General features: G+C 39.9%; 1 protein-coding gene and 1 pseudogene across 1 annotated transcript in view; both read right to left on the bottom strand.

Moving 5' to 3' along the window:
• LOC105472619 (SH3 domain binding glutamate rich protein) overlaps positions 1 to 21,063 on the bottom strand; it is a 58,436-nt gene that overhangs the window by 22,574 nt on the left and 14,799 nt on the right. The window contains 1 exon segment of the mRNA XM_011726043.2: positions 15,367 to 15,447. Coding sequence (XP_011724345.2) covers positions 15,367 to 15,447 — 81 coding nt within the window.
• On the bottom strand, positions 23 to 12,732 carry LOC112425023 (myosin light polypeptide 6-like; annotated as a pseudogene).

Below are 21,063 nucleotides of genomic sequence, written 5' to 3'. Positions count from 1 at the left end.
ATATATGATACACACACACACACAAACAATGGAAACTACTCAGCCATAAAAAGAAATGAATTAATGGCATTCGCAGCAACCTGGATGGAATTGAAGACTATTATTCTAAGTGAAGTAACTCAGAAATGGAAAATCAAACATTGTATGTTCTCACTCATAAGTGGGAGCTAAACTATGAGGACACAAAGGCATAAGAATGACATAATGGACTTGGGGGACTCAGAGGCAAAGGGTGGGAAGGGGGTGAGGAATAAAAGACTACAAATAGGGTACAGTGTACACTGCTTGGGTGACGGGTGCACCAAAATCTCACAAATTAGTGGGACTAAAGAACTTACTTGTGTAACCAAATACCACCTGTCCCCCAAAAACCTATGGAAATAAAAATTTTTTTTAATATTTACATATTATAGTGACTAAAGCAACCACTACCAAATAATGCCAAGAGGCACAGTTAAAAATACAATAGATAAGTTAAAAAGGAAGTCTAAAATATATTCATATACCCAAAAGAAAGCAAAAAAGTATAAAACAGAGGAATGAAAATGGGAGACCAGCTCCAGTCTGTGCCTCCAAGATGACAAATAAAAGAAGGAACAAAGGTCATACCAAAAAGGGCCACGGCCACGTGTAGCCTATTTGCTGCATGAACTATACCTGATGTGTGCCCAAGAACAAGGCCATTAAGAAATTGTCATTTGAAACATAGTAGAGGCCACAGCAGTCAGGGGCACTTCTAGGCAAGCTTCTTCAACGCCTGTGTGCTTCCCAAGCTGGATATGAAACTACATTACTTTGTGAGTTGTGCAGTTTATAATATTAAAACAAAGTAGTGAGGAATCAGTCTCGTGAAGCTTGCAAGGACCGAACACCTCCACCCCTATTTAGACCTGCGGGTGCTGCCCCATGACCCTGACCAAAGCCCATGTAAGGAGCTGAGGCCTTAAAGACTGAAGAAAAACTATTCTCTGGAGAAAAATAAAGTGGAAATTGTAATTTTAAATAATAAAAATTGAAACGGGGCTGGACGTGGTGGCTCATGCCTGTAATCCCAACATTTTGGGAGGACGAGGTGGGTGGATCACTTGAGGTCAGGAGTTCGAGACCAGTCTGGCCAACACGGTGAAACCTCGTCTCTACTAAAAATACAAAAACAGCCTCATGTGGTGGCACCCGCCTGTAGTCCCAACTATTTGGGAGGCTGAGATAGGAGAATCGCTTGAACTCGGGAGACGGAGGTTGCAGTGAGCAAAGATTGCTCCGTCTCTAAAAATAAAAATAAAAAATAAAATAAATATGGAGACCAATAGAAAAAACAATGAAATAGTAAATATAAACACAATTATGTGAATGATTAATTGTTAATGAACTAAATACTCCAATTTATAACAGAGATTATCAAGATGAATTAAAATGCTCAAGACCAGCTGGGTGCAGTGGCTCATGCCTATAATTCCAGCACTCTCGGAGGCCAAAGAGGGAGGATCACTACAGCCCAGGAGTTTGAGACCAGCCTGGGCAACCAGTGGGACCCTCTCTCTATAAAAAACTTAAAAATCAGCTGAGGATAGCAGTGCATGCCTGTAGTCCCAGCTACTCAGATGGCTGAGGCAGGGGGATCACTTGAGCCTGGGAGGGAAGTCGAGCTGCAGTGAGCTATGATCATGCACCGCACTCCAGACAGTGTGAGACTGTCTCAAAAAAAAAAAAAAAAAAAAAAATGCACAAAACCCAATCAGATCCTGTTTCCAAAAGACATTATAGAAGCAAAGACATAGGAAGTTGAAAGGAAATTGATGGAAAAAATATCCCAGGCAAACCATAAGCAAAAGAAATCTAGAGTAGTTTTATTGTCATATAATACAGATATAAAGACAAAGGGTATTATCAGAAATTGTAAAAGACAGCTGATAATTACAAAAGAGTCAATCCATCAGGAAGCTATAACAATCATAAATACGAATGTGCCTAATAACATAAGAGTTTTAAAATACAAGAAGAATAAATTGACAGGATTAAAGGGAGGAACAGAAAATGCACAATCATAGTCAGAGATATTTTCAACTGTAGAACAGCTGTGCAAAAATCCAAACTGATAGTCTCTTTTCTTCTAGGAAATTTTAGCCTTTTCAAATTTATTAGAACAACTGATATAGTTAGTTCAATTGCTTCTGCTATATTAATTCATGACAGCCTGTCTTCTCTCTTATGCTTTTTTCCTTTCCTTACTCTTGCTGGCTAAAGTTTCTCTTCATTCTGTTTTCCTCAGCTCTGCCCCCAGCCTCGTTAACATAAATGTTCTGAAATGCTTCTCTATTTCACTACTGTTTAGTTTCCTATTCATGATAGTCATCATTAAACATAATTCTCTATTAACATTCACAATTACACAATACATGGGTTCCCATCAAGATGGTTCACCTGCAACTGAGACGCGCCCTTTGGAACACTTAGACTTATTTCCCTTCTTTTCGCCATATCCCTCATCCATGAACACTATCCTTGTAATGGATATTTTCACATATCTCCTTTCTCACATAGCCCCATCCACAGTGATGAACTCACTAGTGATACCAGAACTCCTAGATTTTTCCAGGATAGTTTACAATTCTTGATTTCACTATTAGTCAATGTTTTCCTTTACAGAAGTGGCTCTCGACATTGATAAAACATTAAGTTCACCTGGGAGTTCCCTGCCTGAAGCTTCTGTCTTAATTGATCTCAAATGTATCCCTGCCATACTATTTTTGATGGCAAAAACTGCAATTACTTTTGCACCAACCTAATAGCTTTAACGGCTCCCCAGAGACTTCTAATGTGCAGCCAGGTGGAGGCTGACTGCCAATATCTAAACCTCTCTCTGTCCTTCTGGAGTAAGAACAGCTCCCTCGGACCTCCTGTGCCTCCCCACCCAACTCAGTGCTCACTGCCCTGCCCTGTTGACCGCTGTGTTGACCGCTGTGTTGACCACTGCCAGGTTTAAGGGCAGGATGGAAGTGGGCTCTGCCTTTCAAGCTTCAAGCCCATGCCCAGGCCCTTCCTGTAACTGGAACACACCACTGGGGCTGTGCAGGGCCCATAGAGCCACTCCCATCTCTGACAGGCATTTGGACCTTGATTTCCTTCTTCAAACCAAACGTTTTTGCTTTCTAACCTTTCAGGGATTCTCCCATCGTTTCTGATCCTCAGGCAGCGCGCTTTCTGGTTTTCCTGCAGTCATAAGATAAGGGGGTGGGGAGCTCTGCAGCAGCATCTCCAACTGGAAGACACTGTGGCATCTCCTGAATGATTAGCTCTCTTCTATCTGGTCTTTCTTTGTTTCTGGAACTCCTTTCGTGCACATATCGGGTCTCCAGCATCTGACTTGCAGACTTCTGCCTTTCACTCACAATTTCTATTTCTTTGTGTTTTATTTTATGTTTGATGCCTTCTTCCCTCTGGTCTTCTTGAATGGAGGCCTGAACAGTGTTCACTCTCTCTGTTGCTCATCTTGTAGTTTTTGTTTGTTTGTTTGAGGGTTTTGGGTTGGGGGGAACAGAGAACAAGTTTATTGGTGAATGCTCATGGCAACCATCATCCAAGAGAGACAAGATGGGGAGGGTGCTGTGACCAGAAAGCCTTCGGGGCTAGATATGCAGTGTCACACAGGGCAAAGGACAGGGCTCAGGGGATGCTGGGAATGTGCCCAGCCACTCAGCATCACACAGACGAGCTCTTCAGAGTTGACAACCATTGCTGTCTTCATGCCCAGCCGCCAGCATCTCTACTTCTTCCTCTGTCATCTTCCCACCCAGTGTGACAAGGACTTGCCAGATTTCAGAGCCCATGATGGTGCCATTCCTTTCCTTGTCAAACACCCAAAGGCCTTCCACATAATCTTAAGACTAGACACCCTAGTCCTTGTTCCTGGCCACAGTCTGAAGCATGAGCAGGAAGTGCCCAAAGTCTAGCACCTTCACGTTCATCTCATCACTCCTGAGGTTCCCCCAGGAACTGGAACACCTCGGCATGGGTGGGGCTCTGGCCCAAGACCCTTGTCATGTCCCCACACTGGCTGTAAGGACCTTGCCATCACCCGTTCAGTCAAACAGCTGGAAGGCATTCTTGAACTCTGCGGTCTGGTTCTCTATGAAGTTACATATCAGACTACTCAGCTCTGCTCAGCTACAGGCCAGAATGTGTCACCTTCCATGAAGAATGACTGCTCAGAGGCCTGTTGTAAAGGATTATATGCTAGAAACTTTGGGGTACAGGTTCTGATGGTACTGCTTAAAGAACTGAGGCCATACCAGTGGGCTTAGTCAAAATTTCCAGAACTTTAGTTGAGAAGCAGATGGGTTCATGAGACTACTAGCCCAAGATCCAGCGGAACGAGGATTAATTATATAGGACTAAATGAATTGGTAAGGTATGATACCCTTTCCTGCAGTAAGGATCCATCTTGTAGTTTCAAATTAGAAAATTCCAGAACATCTTTTGAATGAATTTTGTGCTCCAAATTCATATCTTTTATGCTTCTCAACAAATGTTCCCCCAAATCTCCTTCCGCTTCTTCCTTTTGTGCTCCTTCAAGTGAAGTCGTCTGTCATCTGTCCAGTTTGGCCTTCCTCCTTCAGGTCACTGGGAAATGCCACACTTACTTAAATATTTTGCCATTACTCAAAATTGCTTTCAATAGGAACTCACTAGTGATACCGGAAAATGAGTCTCAAAACTTTTCATCACAAGTCACTTTTGGCCAAAAGTTACATGATCCAGATATATTATCCCTGCCTTATTCATTAGACTGAAATGTGTTCTACAAGAAAATCCATCTTCCAATAGAAGATGTTACCATGACTCCAATAGAGGGATTTGAAACCTCTTTTGAGCCATGTTGGTCTGGCTGTTGGAATGTTAGAACTTCCTAATGTGGTTCTCATGAGGACAGCCCTCGCTGGGATGTATAAGCTTTGGCATTGAGGAGTTACATGCCAACAGCAATCTGTAAAGGTAACACTTTAACACTGCTATGACAGCCAGGCATGATGGCTCACACCTGTAATCCCAGCACTTTGGGAGGTTGGGGTGGGAGGATTGCTTGAGCCCAGGAGTTCAAGTCCAGTGTGGGCAACATGGTGAAACTCTGTCTTTACAAAAAATACAAAAATTAGCCAGGCATGGTGGTGCATATCTGCGGTCCCAGTTACCAGTGAAGTTGTGGTGGGAGGATCGCTTGGGTCCAAGAGGTCAAGGCTGCAGTGAGCCATGATCAGGCCACTGCACTCCAGCCTGGGAGACAGAGCAAGACCCTGCCTCAAAAAACAGAAACAAAAAAATATTGTTATGGCTGTGTATATCTCTGTCAATTAAGGGGAAATCTAATTGCCTATATAACTGGATATCTTTCATTGGTGTAATAATATTCCCCTGAATAAATTAATATACTAAAAGACATTGATTGCTGGACGTGGTGGTTCACATCTGTAATCCTAGCACTTTGGGAAGCCAAGGCAGGCAGATTCTCCGAGGTCAGGAGTTCAAGACCAGCCTGGCCAACATGCTGAAACCCCATCTCTACTAAAAAAATACAAAAATTGGCTGGGCGTGGTGGTGCACGCCTGTAATCCCAGCTACTTTGGAGGCTGAGGCAGGAAAGTGCTTGAACCTGGGAGGCAGAAGTTGCAGTGAGCCAAGACTGTGCCACTGCACTCCAGCCTGGGCAAGAGAGCAAGACTCCATCTCAAAAATAAAAAATAAAAATAAAAAGACATTGATTATACTGTTGTTTTGCCTGGTATCAGACAACAGGGGCTTAAGTTATGAACCATAACTTCAGTTGTTTTAAATGTTAACTTGATCCTTCTTTAATCTGAATCAAGCATGTTTTACAACAGTGTTTCTCAATTGGGAATTCCCGTCACCTACTCATAAAGTTTTATTAATAAATAGATGTTAGGACCTACTCCAGACCTACTACATCTCGTTTCTTGATATTCTTATCACATGCTTGGTATATTCAGAGTATATTATGTCTCTGAATAATTACATCAAGATTTTTGCTATGCCCATTTATTGTTGTAAATTAGATATAATGTTTTTTGTATTCTTTGAAATAGGCCTAATGATTATGTTTGTAAGTAATTTGGGGGGTTGAATTTATAGTTTTGTTTTGCATGTCACAGAAAACAACAAATTTTCTCATCAAATATAGTATTCTTGCTATGACTTTCTAGTCTTTCACTTTTGAAAATTATAAGCAACGAACAAATGACACCAATTTTAAGTTTTTTGTCATCTACAGATATTTTTGTTAGCATGTTTTGCTTTGATACTTACCTGAAGTTATTTGTAATGAACTACAAGCAAAAATGCTTCATCTTTCATGAAGAATGACTGCTCGGAGCCCCGCAGTAAAGGGTTATATGTTAAATACATTTGGGTTCACGTTTCTGATGGCATTGTGTAAAGAACTTTGAGACCATATCCAAAGACTTAGTCAAATTTTCCAGAACTTGTGTTGAGAAGCAGATGGGTTCATTAGATGACTAACCCAAGATCCACAAGATCCAGTGGAATAGGAATTAGTTACATAGGATTAAATGAATTGGTGAGGGATGATAGTAGTTTTTGTCTAGAATACTGTTGATATTATTTTAATGTCTTATTTTCCTTATATATGAGGAAGCCCTTTTTGCTTTCTCTTAAGTTTTTCATACATGATAATAATGTTGTAGATTCTGCTTTTGTAAACTGAAATGAATCACTTGTAAATGACCTCTTATTCTGCCTGCCTGACCCCTCCGGAGTTCAAAAATTCTTATTGAATCAGAATACATACATAGTTTTTGGCAATATAGTTATTTGCATAACTTCAATAAGAATCTGTCTTCCTTCTTGCCAGGGCATAATTGAAAACATTGGTTATGTAACCTAGGTCCTGCCTGCCATGTCCTATTAAGAATGATGTTCATTTAATCAGATACGACCACATGCTTTTAAAGAACTAAGGTTGACTTTATGGAACCAATGCTTACTTACAAAGCCCTCTTGGGAAAACTGGCCTAGTCCTTGGCCTCGAACAGCCTGCCTAAGACAAGAAAAATATTCTAAAAGCAATGATGCTGCATATGATGATATGTTTTATGAGCATGCATTTTCTACATAACTGTTAAGAGTACCTATTTTTAGCTTGAGTGAGATTAATTTTCCTTGCTGACACCTTTCCACAATCTTGTTTACTACAACATGACACTGTGATAAGTAATGTTTCCATAAATCAGATGTCTGTCTTTTCAAATGATACTGGAAGTACTCTGTCCCTATGCACAGTATAAACAGCTATAAACCCAAGCAATACGGACAGCACCAAAGGCTCTAGCACAAACTGTGCTGCTAATTAGTGGGGTGTCTTTCTACAAGTCACTTAAGCTCCTTGGGCTTCATGTTGCTCCTCTCAGAAGAGAAGCATCTGGACTGGACAGCCTCTTAGGTATCTCTAGGCCAGGTTTCATAATCCCACGGCCATCCCTTTCTTCCACATGAGAGTTTTATATAACATGACAGTACCTGAGCACAAATCAGGGTAGGATCTAAAAACTGAGATTAGATATTAAAATAAAAATGAGATAAGATAAAACACAGCAGAGGCTGAAATAGATTTATATGTATTAGGATAAATATACCTCAAAATATGTTTTTTTAAAAAAAAATAAATAAAAAGCAAGTTACAACAAACAAACCTGTCCCATTTACATTCAATTTGAAGAATAGTGCTGAATATCTCTGGAGTGTTTCATTGACTTTGGTACCCCAGTTAATTATCGCCTCGAATTTCAGAGGTGAACACCTACTATGAGTTATGGGCTCTGATGATGTAAATATGAAAGATATGGTCCCAGGTTCTGCATCTTATCTCTAGTAATCTATATGTTGCTGTCTGAGTCAGAGGCTTTGTGAAATGTAAATCACTCCACATTGACCTTTTCCCATCATTCTCATTGCCAAGAAAAAAGTCCAGACACAGAAGGCCCTTTACAATATCATTCCTACTAACTTTTCTTGCCTCAGCTCTTATCTTTACCCACTTCCATACCCTGGGTTCTATTGAAACCTCTGAATCTATCCAAAGTATGACTTCACTGAACGAAACATACTCTCATAAATTTCACTGCCTTAGTATATACATCCATTTTCCCATAGTGTCTTGACTATCTTTTTCCACTTACTGAGCTCCTACTAAATCTTCCAATACCAAGTGAGATATCAACTCTTTTCAGAGACTTAATCTAAGGCCTGAGATTGGTGGACCATCTCCATATTCACATAGACAGTTATTATATCTACTTATAGAATGCTTACATCTAACTATTCCTCTAGACCATAAAGTCCCTTCAATCAACCAGCCCAGTGTCTGGCCCAGTATGTGCTCAAATAAATTCTCTTGAAAGAATAAATTATAAAATAAATACCCCTAAGAGGTAGGTGGTCATATTTCTCTCTTCATTTTATAGCTGGGAAAACATTAAAAATTCAGGGTCAGCAGGTAAAAAGCATATAAGGTTTTCTAACTGAATCATATGCTCTTTTCCACTGGGGTTCCTCTTCATTTCATGCTGAATGAGAGAGATTATGGATGGAAAGAAATACCAGGACTACAAAAGCCTCAATGAGAAGAGAGGTGAACTCTGAGACTTCTCAGGAGAAATGTAAGAGAAGAGGTCTAGGAAGTGGGCTGCCCCTAGACATGAATGGCAAGTCATTATCTCAGAGAGAGAAAAATGCCAATATCTATGTTGATCGACTTCCAAATGTTTATTTTATTTTTGTTGCTGAAAATATGAGATTGATCCCGGACACTTTGCACACTGGCAAATAAGTTCATCTGCTCTAACTTTTCCACATAATTTTCTAAAGTCTGTTTTTTTTCCCCTGTAAAACTTAAAGTAGCTTTAGACAGAGTAACTTTGGACAAGGCCATTTGCCATTTGTATGTCCTTCTGCCTTGAAACAAGTTTTATTTGAGTTGTGTTCTTCTCCATTTAGAGCAATCCTCCTCAAGTTTTGACTAGGACATTTTGACTAATAAGAGCTTTCAACTAATAAGAGCACAGGCAATACAACATTGCCATATGCTTAGCTCCAATATTGCTCCAGGCCGGGCGCAATGGCTCATACCTGTAATCCCAGCACTTTGGGAGGCCAAGGTGGGAAGATCACCTAAGGTCAGGAGTTCAAGACCAGCCTGGCCAACATGGTGAAACCTTGTCTCTACTAAAAATACAAAAATTAGCCCGGTGTGGTGGTGGGCACCTGTAACCCCAGCTACTCCGGAGGCTGAGGCACGAGAATTGCTTGAACCTGGGAGGCGGAGGTTGCAGTGAGCCAAGATTGTGCCACTGCATTCCAGCCTGGGCAACAGAGCGAGACTCTGTCTCAAAAAAAAACAAAAAAAATTGCTCCAGCTCTTCCTTATGAAAATTTTAAAGACACAGAAAAGTTTTTAAAGATGAACTACACAGATTGAACACTTGCTAACATTTTTCATGTGTCTTGTGAAACTGCACCCTTAAATATTCTAGTATTGTCTTCTAAAAGCAAGGGCCATTGTCTTACATGACTCCAGTATTTTTATCACATCTAAGGAAACTAACAAGAACTCCCTGATGTCATGTAGTATCCAATTTCTTTCCAAATTTCCCAAGTTGCCTGCAGTAAATATTTTACAATTACTTTCTTTAGACTTGAATCTCTTAAAAAGTATTAATTGCATCTGATTCTCATATTTCTTCAGTCTATTTTAGTCTAGAACAATTCCACTTCTTTTTATTTATTTATCTTTCATGACACTGAATGTTTTAGGAGTCTGGGTCAGTTATCTTGAAGACTGTTCCAAATTTTTGTTTTGTCTGATTCTTTCTTTGTGATATTATTTAACTTGTTCCTCTTCCTCTGTGTTTTTTATAAACTAGAACTTGGAGCTGGAGACTGGTTGGGATGCAGGTGAAAGGCTTTAGCAAGAACACTTGACTGGTAGGACTATGGACTTCATGTTTGCAACAGGCAGCATATGACATCAGTGAGTCCCATTAGTAGTGACAGTGTTTTGGCTACTTTGTTACGGTTGTGACCAATAGATCTCTTTATTATAAAGATCAGTTTCCCCCTTGAATTTAGCAAATAATGTCTGGCGGGGCCAATACTTTAGTACAAGAAATTTATCTGATTCCCCCAAGAAATAAATTCACCTAATGCCTTTTACCCAGTTTTATTATCCATTCATTAGCTATGCTGTAATCAATTATTACATTGGCTTTGGCAAATGGGTTATTTTTCTAATTCTATCATTTATTTGATATTTGACCTACAAAAAAAAAGTTTACTCTCAACAACCAGGGATGAATTATAGATTCTTGTTTAAAAGGCAGAAAAAAAAAGTTTAGATCTTCTCTTTTAATTATTAATTTTAGAGTAAAATATTGGGGTGATAGTTACCTCCATATGTGACAAATGAGTTTTTTTAATTTTAACAGATTTAAGGGTAGATAGATTTTCTATAAATGTAGCCCTAAACACAAGGGAGTGAAGAGGATATTGGGTTAATAATCAGAAAATGTTGAAATCAAATTCTAGTTCTACAGATGATGAGCCTTGTGACCTGGAGCAATCTACTTGAACTTTTCAGCCTCTTTATTCACTTATCCATATATTTTCTTTGACATCTATTAAATGCTATTATATGAGTTACTTTTTTTAACGGCTGGAATTCCATTGGGAGCCTCACAGTATCTGTTAAGTTGCTAGCCCTCTAGGAGTTTGTTCCTTTTTGTTTGTTTTTGAGAACAGGGTCTCACTATGTTGCCCAGGCAGGTCACAAACACCTGGGCTCAAACTATCCTCCTGCCTCTGCCTTCCTAAGTACTAGGATTACAGGCATGAACCACAATGCCTGGCCTAAGAGTTTGTTCTTGTTGCTTCTGCTACTACTGTTGTTGTTTAAAAATATTAATAAAATGCCCATGGTGTATTTGAAAAAAGCAAATTTCATAAAATATAACAATTAGGCATTGAAAATACACCACAAAAAGATGTCTTGCTTGTCGAAAGAGAGAGAGATACCAAATTCATGAATACGGGGCAGAATCAGGAATGGGGAAAGGAATAAAGTGGCCTTACAATTTCCCTGCACTATTTGAGTTTCTTAACTAAAGCAAATATGATATCACATTCATTCTGGAGAAGCATATACATGAATATTATGTATTGTCTCCAGTGTAGTGGTTGTTAAATAGAAGTAAGCATAAGGGACTTTTTGCAAATGTAGATCCCTGGGCCTCTCCCCTGGTGATTTAGGGTCAGTAAGTCTAGAGTAAAACTCAGGCATCTGAATTTTTTTAAATTGTCGAGAGATTCTGATGCAAAGCAGCAACTGTAGAAGTATTGGAAATCGATTAAACAAAAGATACACAAATGGTCATCACAGCATTATTCATGATAGCCAAAACGTGGAAACAACCCAAGTAACCATCCACTGATGAACGGATTCATAAAATGTGGTCCATCCATTCATGCCATGGATAGTAGTCTGCCCTAACAAAGAAAGAAGTGCTGACACCTGGTACAACACAGACAAGCCTTGACAACATGATGCCAAATGAAAGAAGTCAGTCACAAAGGACCCTGTAGTGTATGGTTCCATTGGCATTAAATGCTCAGACGAGGCAAGTATATAGAGAACGAAAGCATTTTAGTGTTTTCCTAGGGGAGAAACTTTGCAACATAGCAAGACACTATCTCTAAAAAATAAATAAATGAATAAAAATTTTTTTAAATGTATGGCACATCAACTTGATGGAATGTTATACAAAATATTTAGATGACATTATGATACCATAATAGCATAAACATGTTTATGACACAATAATAAGTAAAAATTTTAAACACAGGAATAATAAAATCAATTATGATACATCAGTGTGATAGAGTATCAGACAAAAGTTTTAAATGATCATCATGAAGGCTATAGCCACATGAAAAAAAAATATTCTAATGCTATAAAAAAAAGAATAAAAAGATATCACAAAGGGAAGAAATAAGGAAAACATGATTCCTGGAATTTGTGGTGAACAAATACATTTTTCTACTACCCTCTCCCCCTTCTGTTTATTGGGACTCTTGGTGAAGACAGTAACTCTGTCAAGAATTTGACCTACAAAAGGTTAAAGAAAAAGTCATTTCAAAGCTTTGCCACATTATTATTGACCAAGGATAGAAAATTCCCTTTTGTTTAGATAACCCCCTAGTGGGCCTTTGTAAAAACTAGACTCTCCCCTCCTACCACCCACAGGTCTGGGGTCTGGAAGAAGGGGATTGAGAAGCCGTAGGAATATGGGAGATGTCTACTGAAAGAGAACTTGGATTAAGAAGAGAGATTGAGCTTGGGTAAAGAAGGGAGATGGGGGAACTTTCCAGAACATAGGGAGAAGAGAGGAAGCTAGGGAATCGGCAGCATGCAGGGACTCAAGGAACTCTGCCCCAATTTCCAGTAGTGGGGAGGAGTAGGACACTGTTTAAAACAATGATGTCTGCCATGTTCTCTTTCACTCTGTGGGAAAATTCCCCCAAAATAATTGTCTATGCATAGTCCCTTGTTCTCACTACCAGCCCTACGTAGACCACTCTGTCTAGACCACATGCTTCTGCCTCCACCTTTCCTCAGAAACTACTTCTGTCATAGCCTCTAATGACCTCCATGTCGTCAAAGCCAGTGGTCACCTTTATGGCTTCACCTGACGCAATCTCTCAGCCACATTTTCACAACTTACATCACCCTCTTCTGTAAAGAGCGGAGCTCCTCCTGGGCATCCGTGACACCACATGCTCCTGGTCTCCTCCTGCCTTCCCCACTCTCCATCTTAGCCTCCTCAACTGGTTTCTCATCTTCCAGGTAACTTTAAACTTGAAGCACCACCTCCGCCCCCACTCTGGTCTTCCTGTCAACTCTCTCATTACTTTGTTTCATCCACTTTTCACAACTTCAGCTCCATCTACACACTCACAGATTCCACGTGTGTGTCTCCAACCAGATTTTGCAGAGACACAGATCAGCATACAATTGCCTACCTCACTTCTTCACTCAGCTGTCTCAAACTTAATTTCTCTTGTCAATATGGTCCTCTCTCAGAGCAGATTTTTACACCCACTGGTTAGAAGTCATCATGGAATCCATCCCTATCCACATTCAATCCATCAGCAAGTCTTAGCAAGTCGCATGAATTAAACATGCACACAGGTCAAATTCACAGTTCCTGCTTTATTAGCATAATTCTCTATTTAATTATACATAATCAAAGATGAGACATCACTGGAAGAAAAAAACCTGATAAAACCTACCTCGTTCTTGAATCGAGATCTTACCTGTTCCATTTTTTTTTTTTTTTTTTAGTTGGGTCTTATTTTTTTTATTTTATTTTTTTTATTAATTTATTTATTATTATTATACTTTAAGTTGTAGGGTACATGTGCATAACGTGCAGGTTTGTTACATATGTATACTTGTGCCATGTTGGTGTGCTGCACCCATCAACTCATCATTTACATCAGGTATAACTCCCAATGCAATCCCTCCCCCCTCCCCCCTCCCCATGATAGGCCCCGGTGTGTGATGTTCCCCTTCCTGAGTCCAAGTGATCTCATTGTTCAGTTCCCACCTATGAGTGAGAACATGCGGTGTTTGGTTTTCTGTTCTTGTCATAGTTTGCTAAGAATGATGGTTTCCAGCTGCATCCATGTCCCTACAAAGGACACAAACTCATCCTTTTTTATGGCTGCATAGTATTCCATGGTGTATATGTGCCACATTTTCTTAATCCAATCTGTCACTGATGGACATTTGGGTTGATTCCAAGTCTTTGCTATTGTGAATAGTGCTGCAATAAACATACATGTGCATGTGTCTTTATAGCAGCATAATTTATAATCCTTTGGGTATATACCCAGTAATGGGATGGCTGGGTCATATGGTACATCTAGTTCTACATCCTTGAGGAATCGCCATACTGTTTTCCATAACGGTTGAACTAGTTTACAATCCCACCAACAGTGTAAAAGTGTTCCTATTTCTCCACATCCTCTCCAGCACCTGTTGTTTCCTGACTTTTTAATGATCGCCATTCTAACTGGTGTGAGATGGTATCTCATTGTGGTTTTGATTTGCATTTCTCTGATGGCCAGTGATGATGAGCATTTTTTCATGTGTCTGTTGGCTGTATGAAAGAACAAAGCTGGAGGCATCACGCTACCTGACTTCAAACTATACTACAAGGCTACAGTAACCAAAACAGCATGGTACTGGTACCAAAACAGAGATATAGACCAATGGAACAGAACAGAGTCCTCAGAAATAATACCACACATCTACAGCCATCTGATCTTTGACAAACCTGAGAGAAACAAGAAATGGGGAAAGGATTCCCTATTTAATAAATGGTGCTGGGAAAATTGGCTAGCCATAAGTAGAAAGCTGAAACTGGATCCTTTCCTTACTCCTTATACGAAAATTAATTCAAGATGGATTAGAGACTTAAATGTTAGACCTAATACCATAAAAATCCTAGAGGAAAACCTAGGTAGTACCATTCAGGACATAGGCATGGGCAAAGACTTCATGTCTAAAACACCAAAAGCAACGGCAGCAAAAGCCAAAATTGACAAATGGGATCTAATTAAACTAAAGAGCTTCTGCACAGCAAAAGAAACTACCATCAGAGTGAACAGGCAACCTACAGAATGGGAGAAAATTTTTGCAATCTACTCATCTGACAAAGGGCTAATATCCAGAACCTACAAAGAACTCAAACAAATTTACAAGAAAAAAACAAACAACCCCATCAAAAAGTGGGCAAAGGATATGAACAGACATTTCTCAAAAGAAGACCTGTTCCATTTTTATGAGACCAAAATGCAGTTTGGTTCATTTAAATAGAAATAATATAAGGGCATATATCATTATGAAATTAACTCATATAAAGCTATATGAGAAATCAATTCAAAACAAAATAATTGTATAAACACAACCTGGGAGCTCAAATGTTTACATATTTAATGAATGCACTTAAGTTTATTCAAAGTAATGATATTGCCTAACTTAGGTATTATAAAATTTACCATAACAAGGTGAAAACATAGCATAAATATGAAAAGCATAATTTTGGAACTTTTTTTAGTAAAAACTGCATTCTCTCTATGCATAGGACTTCATCAGAATAAGAAGTGTATTAAAATTATGTTAATTTAAAAATCATCATTTATTAAACAGTCTTGGATGCAGATTTCTACCTTCATTTAGTATTACCTGTTTTGAACCCAATAGAGTTTGTTCAAACTTACCTTTGAGTCTGGAGGAGGAGCCAAACCAAGGAAGGAATAAATAATATTCTCTTCTTTTGCAGAGAAGAAAGAGTCAAAATCCTTGAAGCAAAGAAAAAGAAAGTTTAAAACTACTGCACACTTGTGAGCCAGTTTATTTATGGAAACTGATCTTTTTATTTATTAGTTCTTAAGTGGGAAGCTCACACAAAAAGTCATCCCAGTTTGCTTTGTCAAAGATGACTAACCTCCAGAGTTAAGAAATCTAAGCATGAACTTTACGTTTGTTTTTATACAGTTTCATTGTGCCTGTATACCACAGCAAGAGCACACACACACACACACACACACACACACACCCCTACCCATGTCCGGGAATTGCTGACAGGACCCAAACATACACAGTAAATGGCTTTTCCAAGTTTCACACCACCACCTGGTTTACTTATAATCTGGCCCTAAGCATTTGGTCCCTGATCAGCTGAGACTGAGATGATACAGGCTGTCTACACTGTGATTAAAGTATCCCTAAGGGCCCAGATGCATCTCAGGCCCTCCCAACATGAACAGGCACAAGACCATCGGAGGCATAGAGGGCGACTGTTTTGGCAAAATGGGAACAACTGGAGTGATCAGAAACTTGGTAGTGGATTGAAATCTGATGCTCAATGAAGCTCCCACCCCATCCAGATCCTACCAGGGCCAGTCCTTTACCAGGCAGGTCCAGCCCTACACCACCTTCCCAGTAACATAGCTGTCAATAGCTTAGAAGAGTTTCAGTCTTTATAATAAAAACATAAACAACATTCCCCCAGGCTACTTTACTACTGCCAATCTTTGTCATCAAGGCCTTGATGCAATTTCAACAGTGTTGCAAAAAGGCTCACAAAGTCACAGGCGTTTGTCTCATTTAACAGGGCAACACACAAAACAACTTAGTTGTTCTTTGCCTACCCTACTCTTAGTGTATGTTAAAAAGCTTAAAACCAGCCAGGCGTGGTGGCTCATGCCTCTAATCTCAGCACTTCGGGAGGCCAAGATGGGAGGATCCCTTGAACCCACGAGTTTAAGACTAGAATGGGCAACATGGTGAGACCCTGTGGGCATGGTGGCACACACCTGTGGTCCCAGCTACTTGGGAGGCTGAGGTGGGAGGATCACTTGAGCCTGGCAGATCAAGGCTGCAGTGGGCTGTGATTGTGCCATTACACTCTAGCCTGGGAAACAGAGCAATGCCCTGTCTCACACAAAAAAAAAAAAAAAAAAAAGAAGTTTAAAACTAAAAACAGGTCACAGCTATTGAGAAAAAAAGTATTATGTATTCCTGTGTGTTACTCTTTTTTTTTTTTTTTTTTGAGAGAGAGAGAGAGAGAAAGTCTCGCTCTGTCTCCCAGGCTGGAGTGCAGTGGCACAATCTCTGCTCACGGCAACCTCCGCCTTCCAGGTTCAAGCAATTCTCCTGCATCAGCCTCCTGACTACCTGGGATTACAGACACGCGCCACCATGCCCAGCTAATTTTTGTATTTTTAGTAGAGACAGGGTTTCACTATGTTGGTCAGGCTGGTCTCAAACTCCTGACCCCAGATGATCCACCCACCTCGGCCTCCTAAAGTGCTGGGACTACAGGTATGAGCCACTTATTCAAAGTGTTACTCTTATTCAAAGCTTTATTGTTTTCCTATCCATTGCCTCAAGTCTCTCAGTGATTAATTTTATTCTTTTATACTGAATACATGTTTGGAAGCTGCCTCAAATCTTGGTTGAAAGGAATATAACAACATGAGTAAGTGCAGGAACTTTGGTATCAGAAATTCTGATTGATTCCCAGAGTACACGCTTACCAATCATTGTTAAAAGATTACATGAGATACTGCGTTAATAGTAGTAGTAGTAGTATTAAGTTGGTGAAATGTAATAAAGTAAATCTATGCTATTTCCCAAAAATGCCATATATAAAGTTCTGAAAGCTTCTTTAGTTAGCCAACTCTAGATTTCAAGGCAAGAAAGATTTTCTTATAGTTGAGTGAATTAGTCTTTTGCTTCAATTTAAGACCAAATACCTTCTTCAGAATTTCAGAAGGCTGAAGAACAATTCATCATTATCTTTCACTTGATGCTACCAAATATATGTAGAAAATAATGAACATAAAACAGGTTTTCAACTCCCAGTTCTGCTGGGATTATTATGGCAGATTAGAGGCCCTGAAAAGCTGTCTCAAAAAAAAATTTTTTAACCCAATTAAGAAAAAACTAAAAGTATAAATACACTGCTGAGCTGGCAGAAAAGACTCCGGCCAGTGAGAGCGTGAATCCTGAGAGTAAGCATGCACCAAAGCCACCATGCGTGCTGAGAGTTTCTGACACACACACGACACCTTTATCATCACTTTGACACTGAAGAGGAAAAAGGAGGAAGGAGATAAAGCCCAGAGCCTCGTCAAGGTGGGGAGTTTCATAAGCACACACACCAGAACTCCAGAGGGTTCTGCCTTCAAAGTAAATGTGAATGAGAAATAACCCTGCCAGGCAGAACGGAATAGAAGGAAACTTCCCTGATTCAACTTTGCTTCTGGGTGGAGGGGAAAATATTCTCCTCTGAGAATTTATAACCACAAGTAGAATTCACGAGAAGTTGCAGTTCAAATTCCCATGCCATGTGTGATCCTAAAAAATCTTAAAAGGAAATCTGAGTTTAAGATGTGTCTAAGTTTGATGCAGAAATAAACTCCAGGCCTCAAAGAGTATCCACTGCTGTGATTTGAATGTATCCGCCAGAAAGCATGTGTTGGAAACTTAATCCCCAGTGCAACAGTGTTGGGAGGTGGGGCCTACGGGGAGCTGTTGAGGCCATAAGGGGGCCATCCTCATGAACTGATTGAAGACATTTATAAAAAGGCTTGAAGCTCGGAGTTGTATCTCTCCCTTTCTCTTGCTACTGTGATGCCTTCAGCCATGTTTGACGCAGCCAGAAAGCCCTCATCAAATGCTGTCCCTCGATCTTGGACTTTCCACCTCCAGAGCCATGAGCCAAATAAACTTCTATTGTTTATAAACTACCCAGTCTGTGGTATTCTGTTATAGCAGCACAAACAGACTAAGATAGCCACAAACAAAGTTTTTAAAAATGAGCAGTTTGAAGTCAAAAGTTATAATATAAATAAGGGAATAAAAAGAAAATATGAGTGAGAGCAAGAAGAAATAACAGAAGGTGGAATTAAAAATCAGAATCAGGCCGGGCGCGGTGGCTCAAGCCTGTAATCCCAGCACTTTGGGAGGCCGAGACGGGCGGATCACGAGGTCAGGAGTTCGAGACCATCCTGGCTAACACGGTGAAACCCCATCTCTACTAAAAAATACAAAAAACTAGCCGGGCGAGGTGGCGGGCGCCTGTAGTCCCGGCTACTCGGGAGGCTGAGGCAGGAGAATGGCGTAAAAACCCGGGAGGCAGAGCTTGCAGTGAGCTGAGATCCGGCCACTGCACTCCAGCCTGGGCGACACAGCGAGACTCCGTCTCAAAAAAAAAAAAAAAAATCAGAATCAGATATGGGAATTATCAGGCAAAGAATACAAAACAGCTATATTTAATATATTTAGTGAAATAAAAGAAAAACTTGAAGACAGAATAAATACCTAGAGAGAACAATCAAGCAAATTTAGAAAGGAACCAAAAAGAACTCCCGAAAATAAAAAGACATAATAGTGGAATTGTAAAACCCAATATGCGGATTAAACAAAAACACCTGAAGAGTAAATTAGCTAACTGGAAGATGCAATCAAATCATCCAGGCTGGGTGTGGTGGCCCATGCCTATAATCCCAGCACTGTAAGAGGCAGAGAAGGGAAGATTGTTTGAGCCCAGGAGTTCAAGACCAGCCTGGGCAACATGGTGAGACTCTGTCTCTATTTAAATAAATAAATAAACAAACAAACAAATAATCTAGAGAGGAAAAAAGAGATGAAAACTGTGGAGGAAATATTATTGTATGAAAACAGTATGAGAAGTTCTAACAAATGTCTTATAGGAGCTCTTGGAGAAGCAAATAGAGATAATACGGGAAAACCTAAACTCAAGCATATAATTGCTAAACATTTTCTTTTTTTAATTTTTTGAGACAAGGTCTCACTATGCTGCCCAAGCTGGTCTCGAACACCTGGGCTCAAGCAATCCTCCCACCTCGGCCTCCCAAAGTGCTAGGATTATAGGCATGCACCATCTCGCCTGGCCAGTTACTAACAATTTTCTAGACTTATTGAAAGATAACAACCCTTAGTCTCAGGAAGCCCAGTAAATAATTCTAAACTAGATAAATAAAAATAACTCTAAACCTAGACACATCGTAGAGAAATATTATTAAAAGCAACCAGAAAGAGAGGAAGAAGAAAAGAAGAAAGGATGGACAGAAGAAGAAAGGTAGGAAAAGAAAAAGGAAAAAAGAAAGTTTCCCAATAAAAGAATAGTGATGAGACTGACAGCTGACTTCTCAATAGCAACATAGAGGCCAGGTGAAAGTAAAATAATAATTTCAATGTGTTTAGAAAAAAATAATAATCAGCCCAGAATTCCAGGCTCAGTAAAACTATTTTTTCAAGCATGAACGTGAAAGAAAGACAGTCATCTGGAAAATATTTTTTTTGTTTGTTTGTTTTTGAGACGGAGTCTTGCTCTGTCGCCCAGGCTGGAGTGCAGTGGCGCAATCTCGGCTCACTGCAAGCTCCGCCTCCCGGGTTCCCGCCATTCTCCTGCCTCAGCCTCCCAAGTAGCTGGGACTACAGGCGCCGCCACCACACCTGGCTAATTTTTTGTATTTTTAGTAGAGACTGGGTTTCACCGTGTTAGCCAGGATGGTCTCGATCTCCTGACCTTGTGATCCGCCCACTTCGGCCTTCCAAAGTGCTGGGATTACAAGCGTGAGCCACCGCGCCCGGCGAAAATATCATTTTTTAAACAAACAAAACCTTAGAGAAGTTACCGCCAAGAGACCTTCACTTAAAGAAACTTATAGGATGTATTCAGGAAGAAGAAAATAATTCCAGATGGAATATCTGAGATTCAAGAAGATAAAATTAATAGTAAATATGTGGGTAAATCTAAATCTGAACAAACATTGACTGTACAACCAACAAAGAGAAATGCCTAATTTGTGGAGCAGGATGAGAGGCCAACTGAAATACTGAAAAACCAAACACGTGTAAACAGAGAGGGTGATTAGGGTTACAGCGTCTAACGGCCCTTTTTAATGTTTGGGACAGACCGAGTGCGGTGGTTCACATCTGTAACCCCAGCACTTTGGGAGGCCAAGGTGGGCAGATCATCCGAGTTCAGGAGTTCAAGACCAGCCTGGCCAACATGATGAAACCCCATCTCTACCAAAAATACAAAAAAATTAGCAGGACACGGTGATGCGTGCCTGTAATCCCAGCTACTCGGGAGGCTGAGGCAGGAGAATTGCTTGAACCTGGGAGGTGGAGTCTGCAGTGAGCCAAGACTGCACCACTGCACTCCAGCCTGGGTGACAGAGTGAGAATCTGTCTTTAAAAAAAAAAAAAAAAAAAAGTTTGGGACAAAAGTAAGGATACTGATTATCTTTAAGTATGTATGTTAAAATAGCTAAGTTAACCACTAAAGGGATAGATTATTTGAATTGAGTAAAGGGCAAAATAAAATTAGAAAAAAGAGACTTTAGTAAGTAAAATTACATCAAGAAAGGATTTTAAAA

The sequence above is a fragment of the Macaca nemestrina genome, chromosome 4 (assembly GCF_043159975.1).
Source record: "Macaca nemestrina isolate mMacNem1 chromosome 4, mMacNem.hap1, whole genome shotgun sequence".
Lineage (NCBI taxonomy): Eukaryota > Metazoa > Chordata > Mammalia > Primates > Cercopithecidae > Macaca > Macaca nemestrina.
Note: the sequence above shows the minus strand (reverse complement) of the source record. Positions and strands in the feature narration are given on the sequence as shown.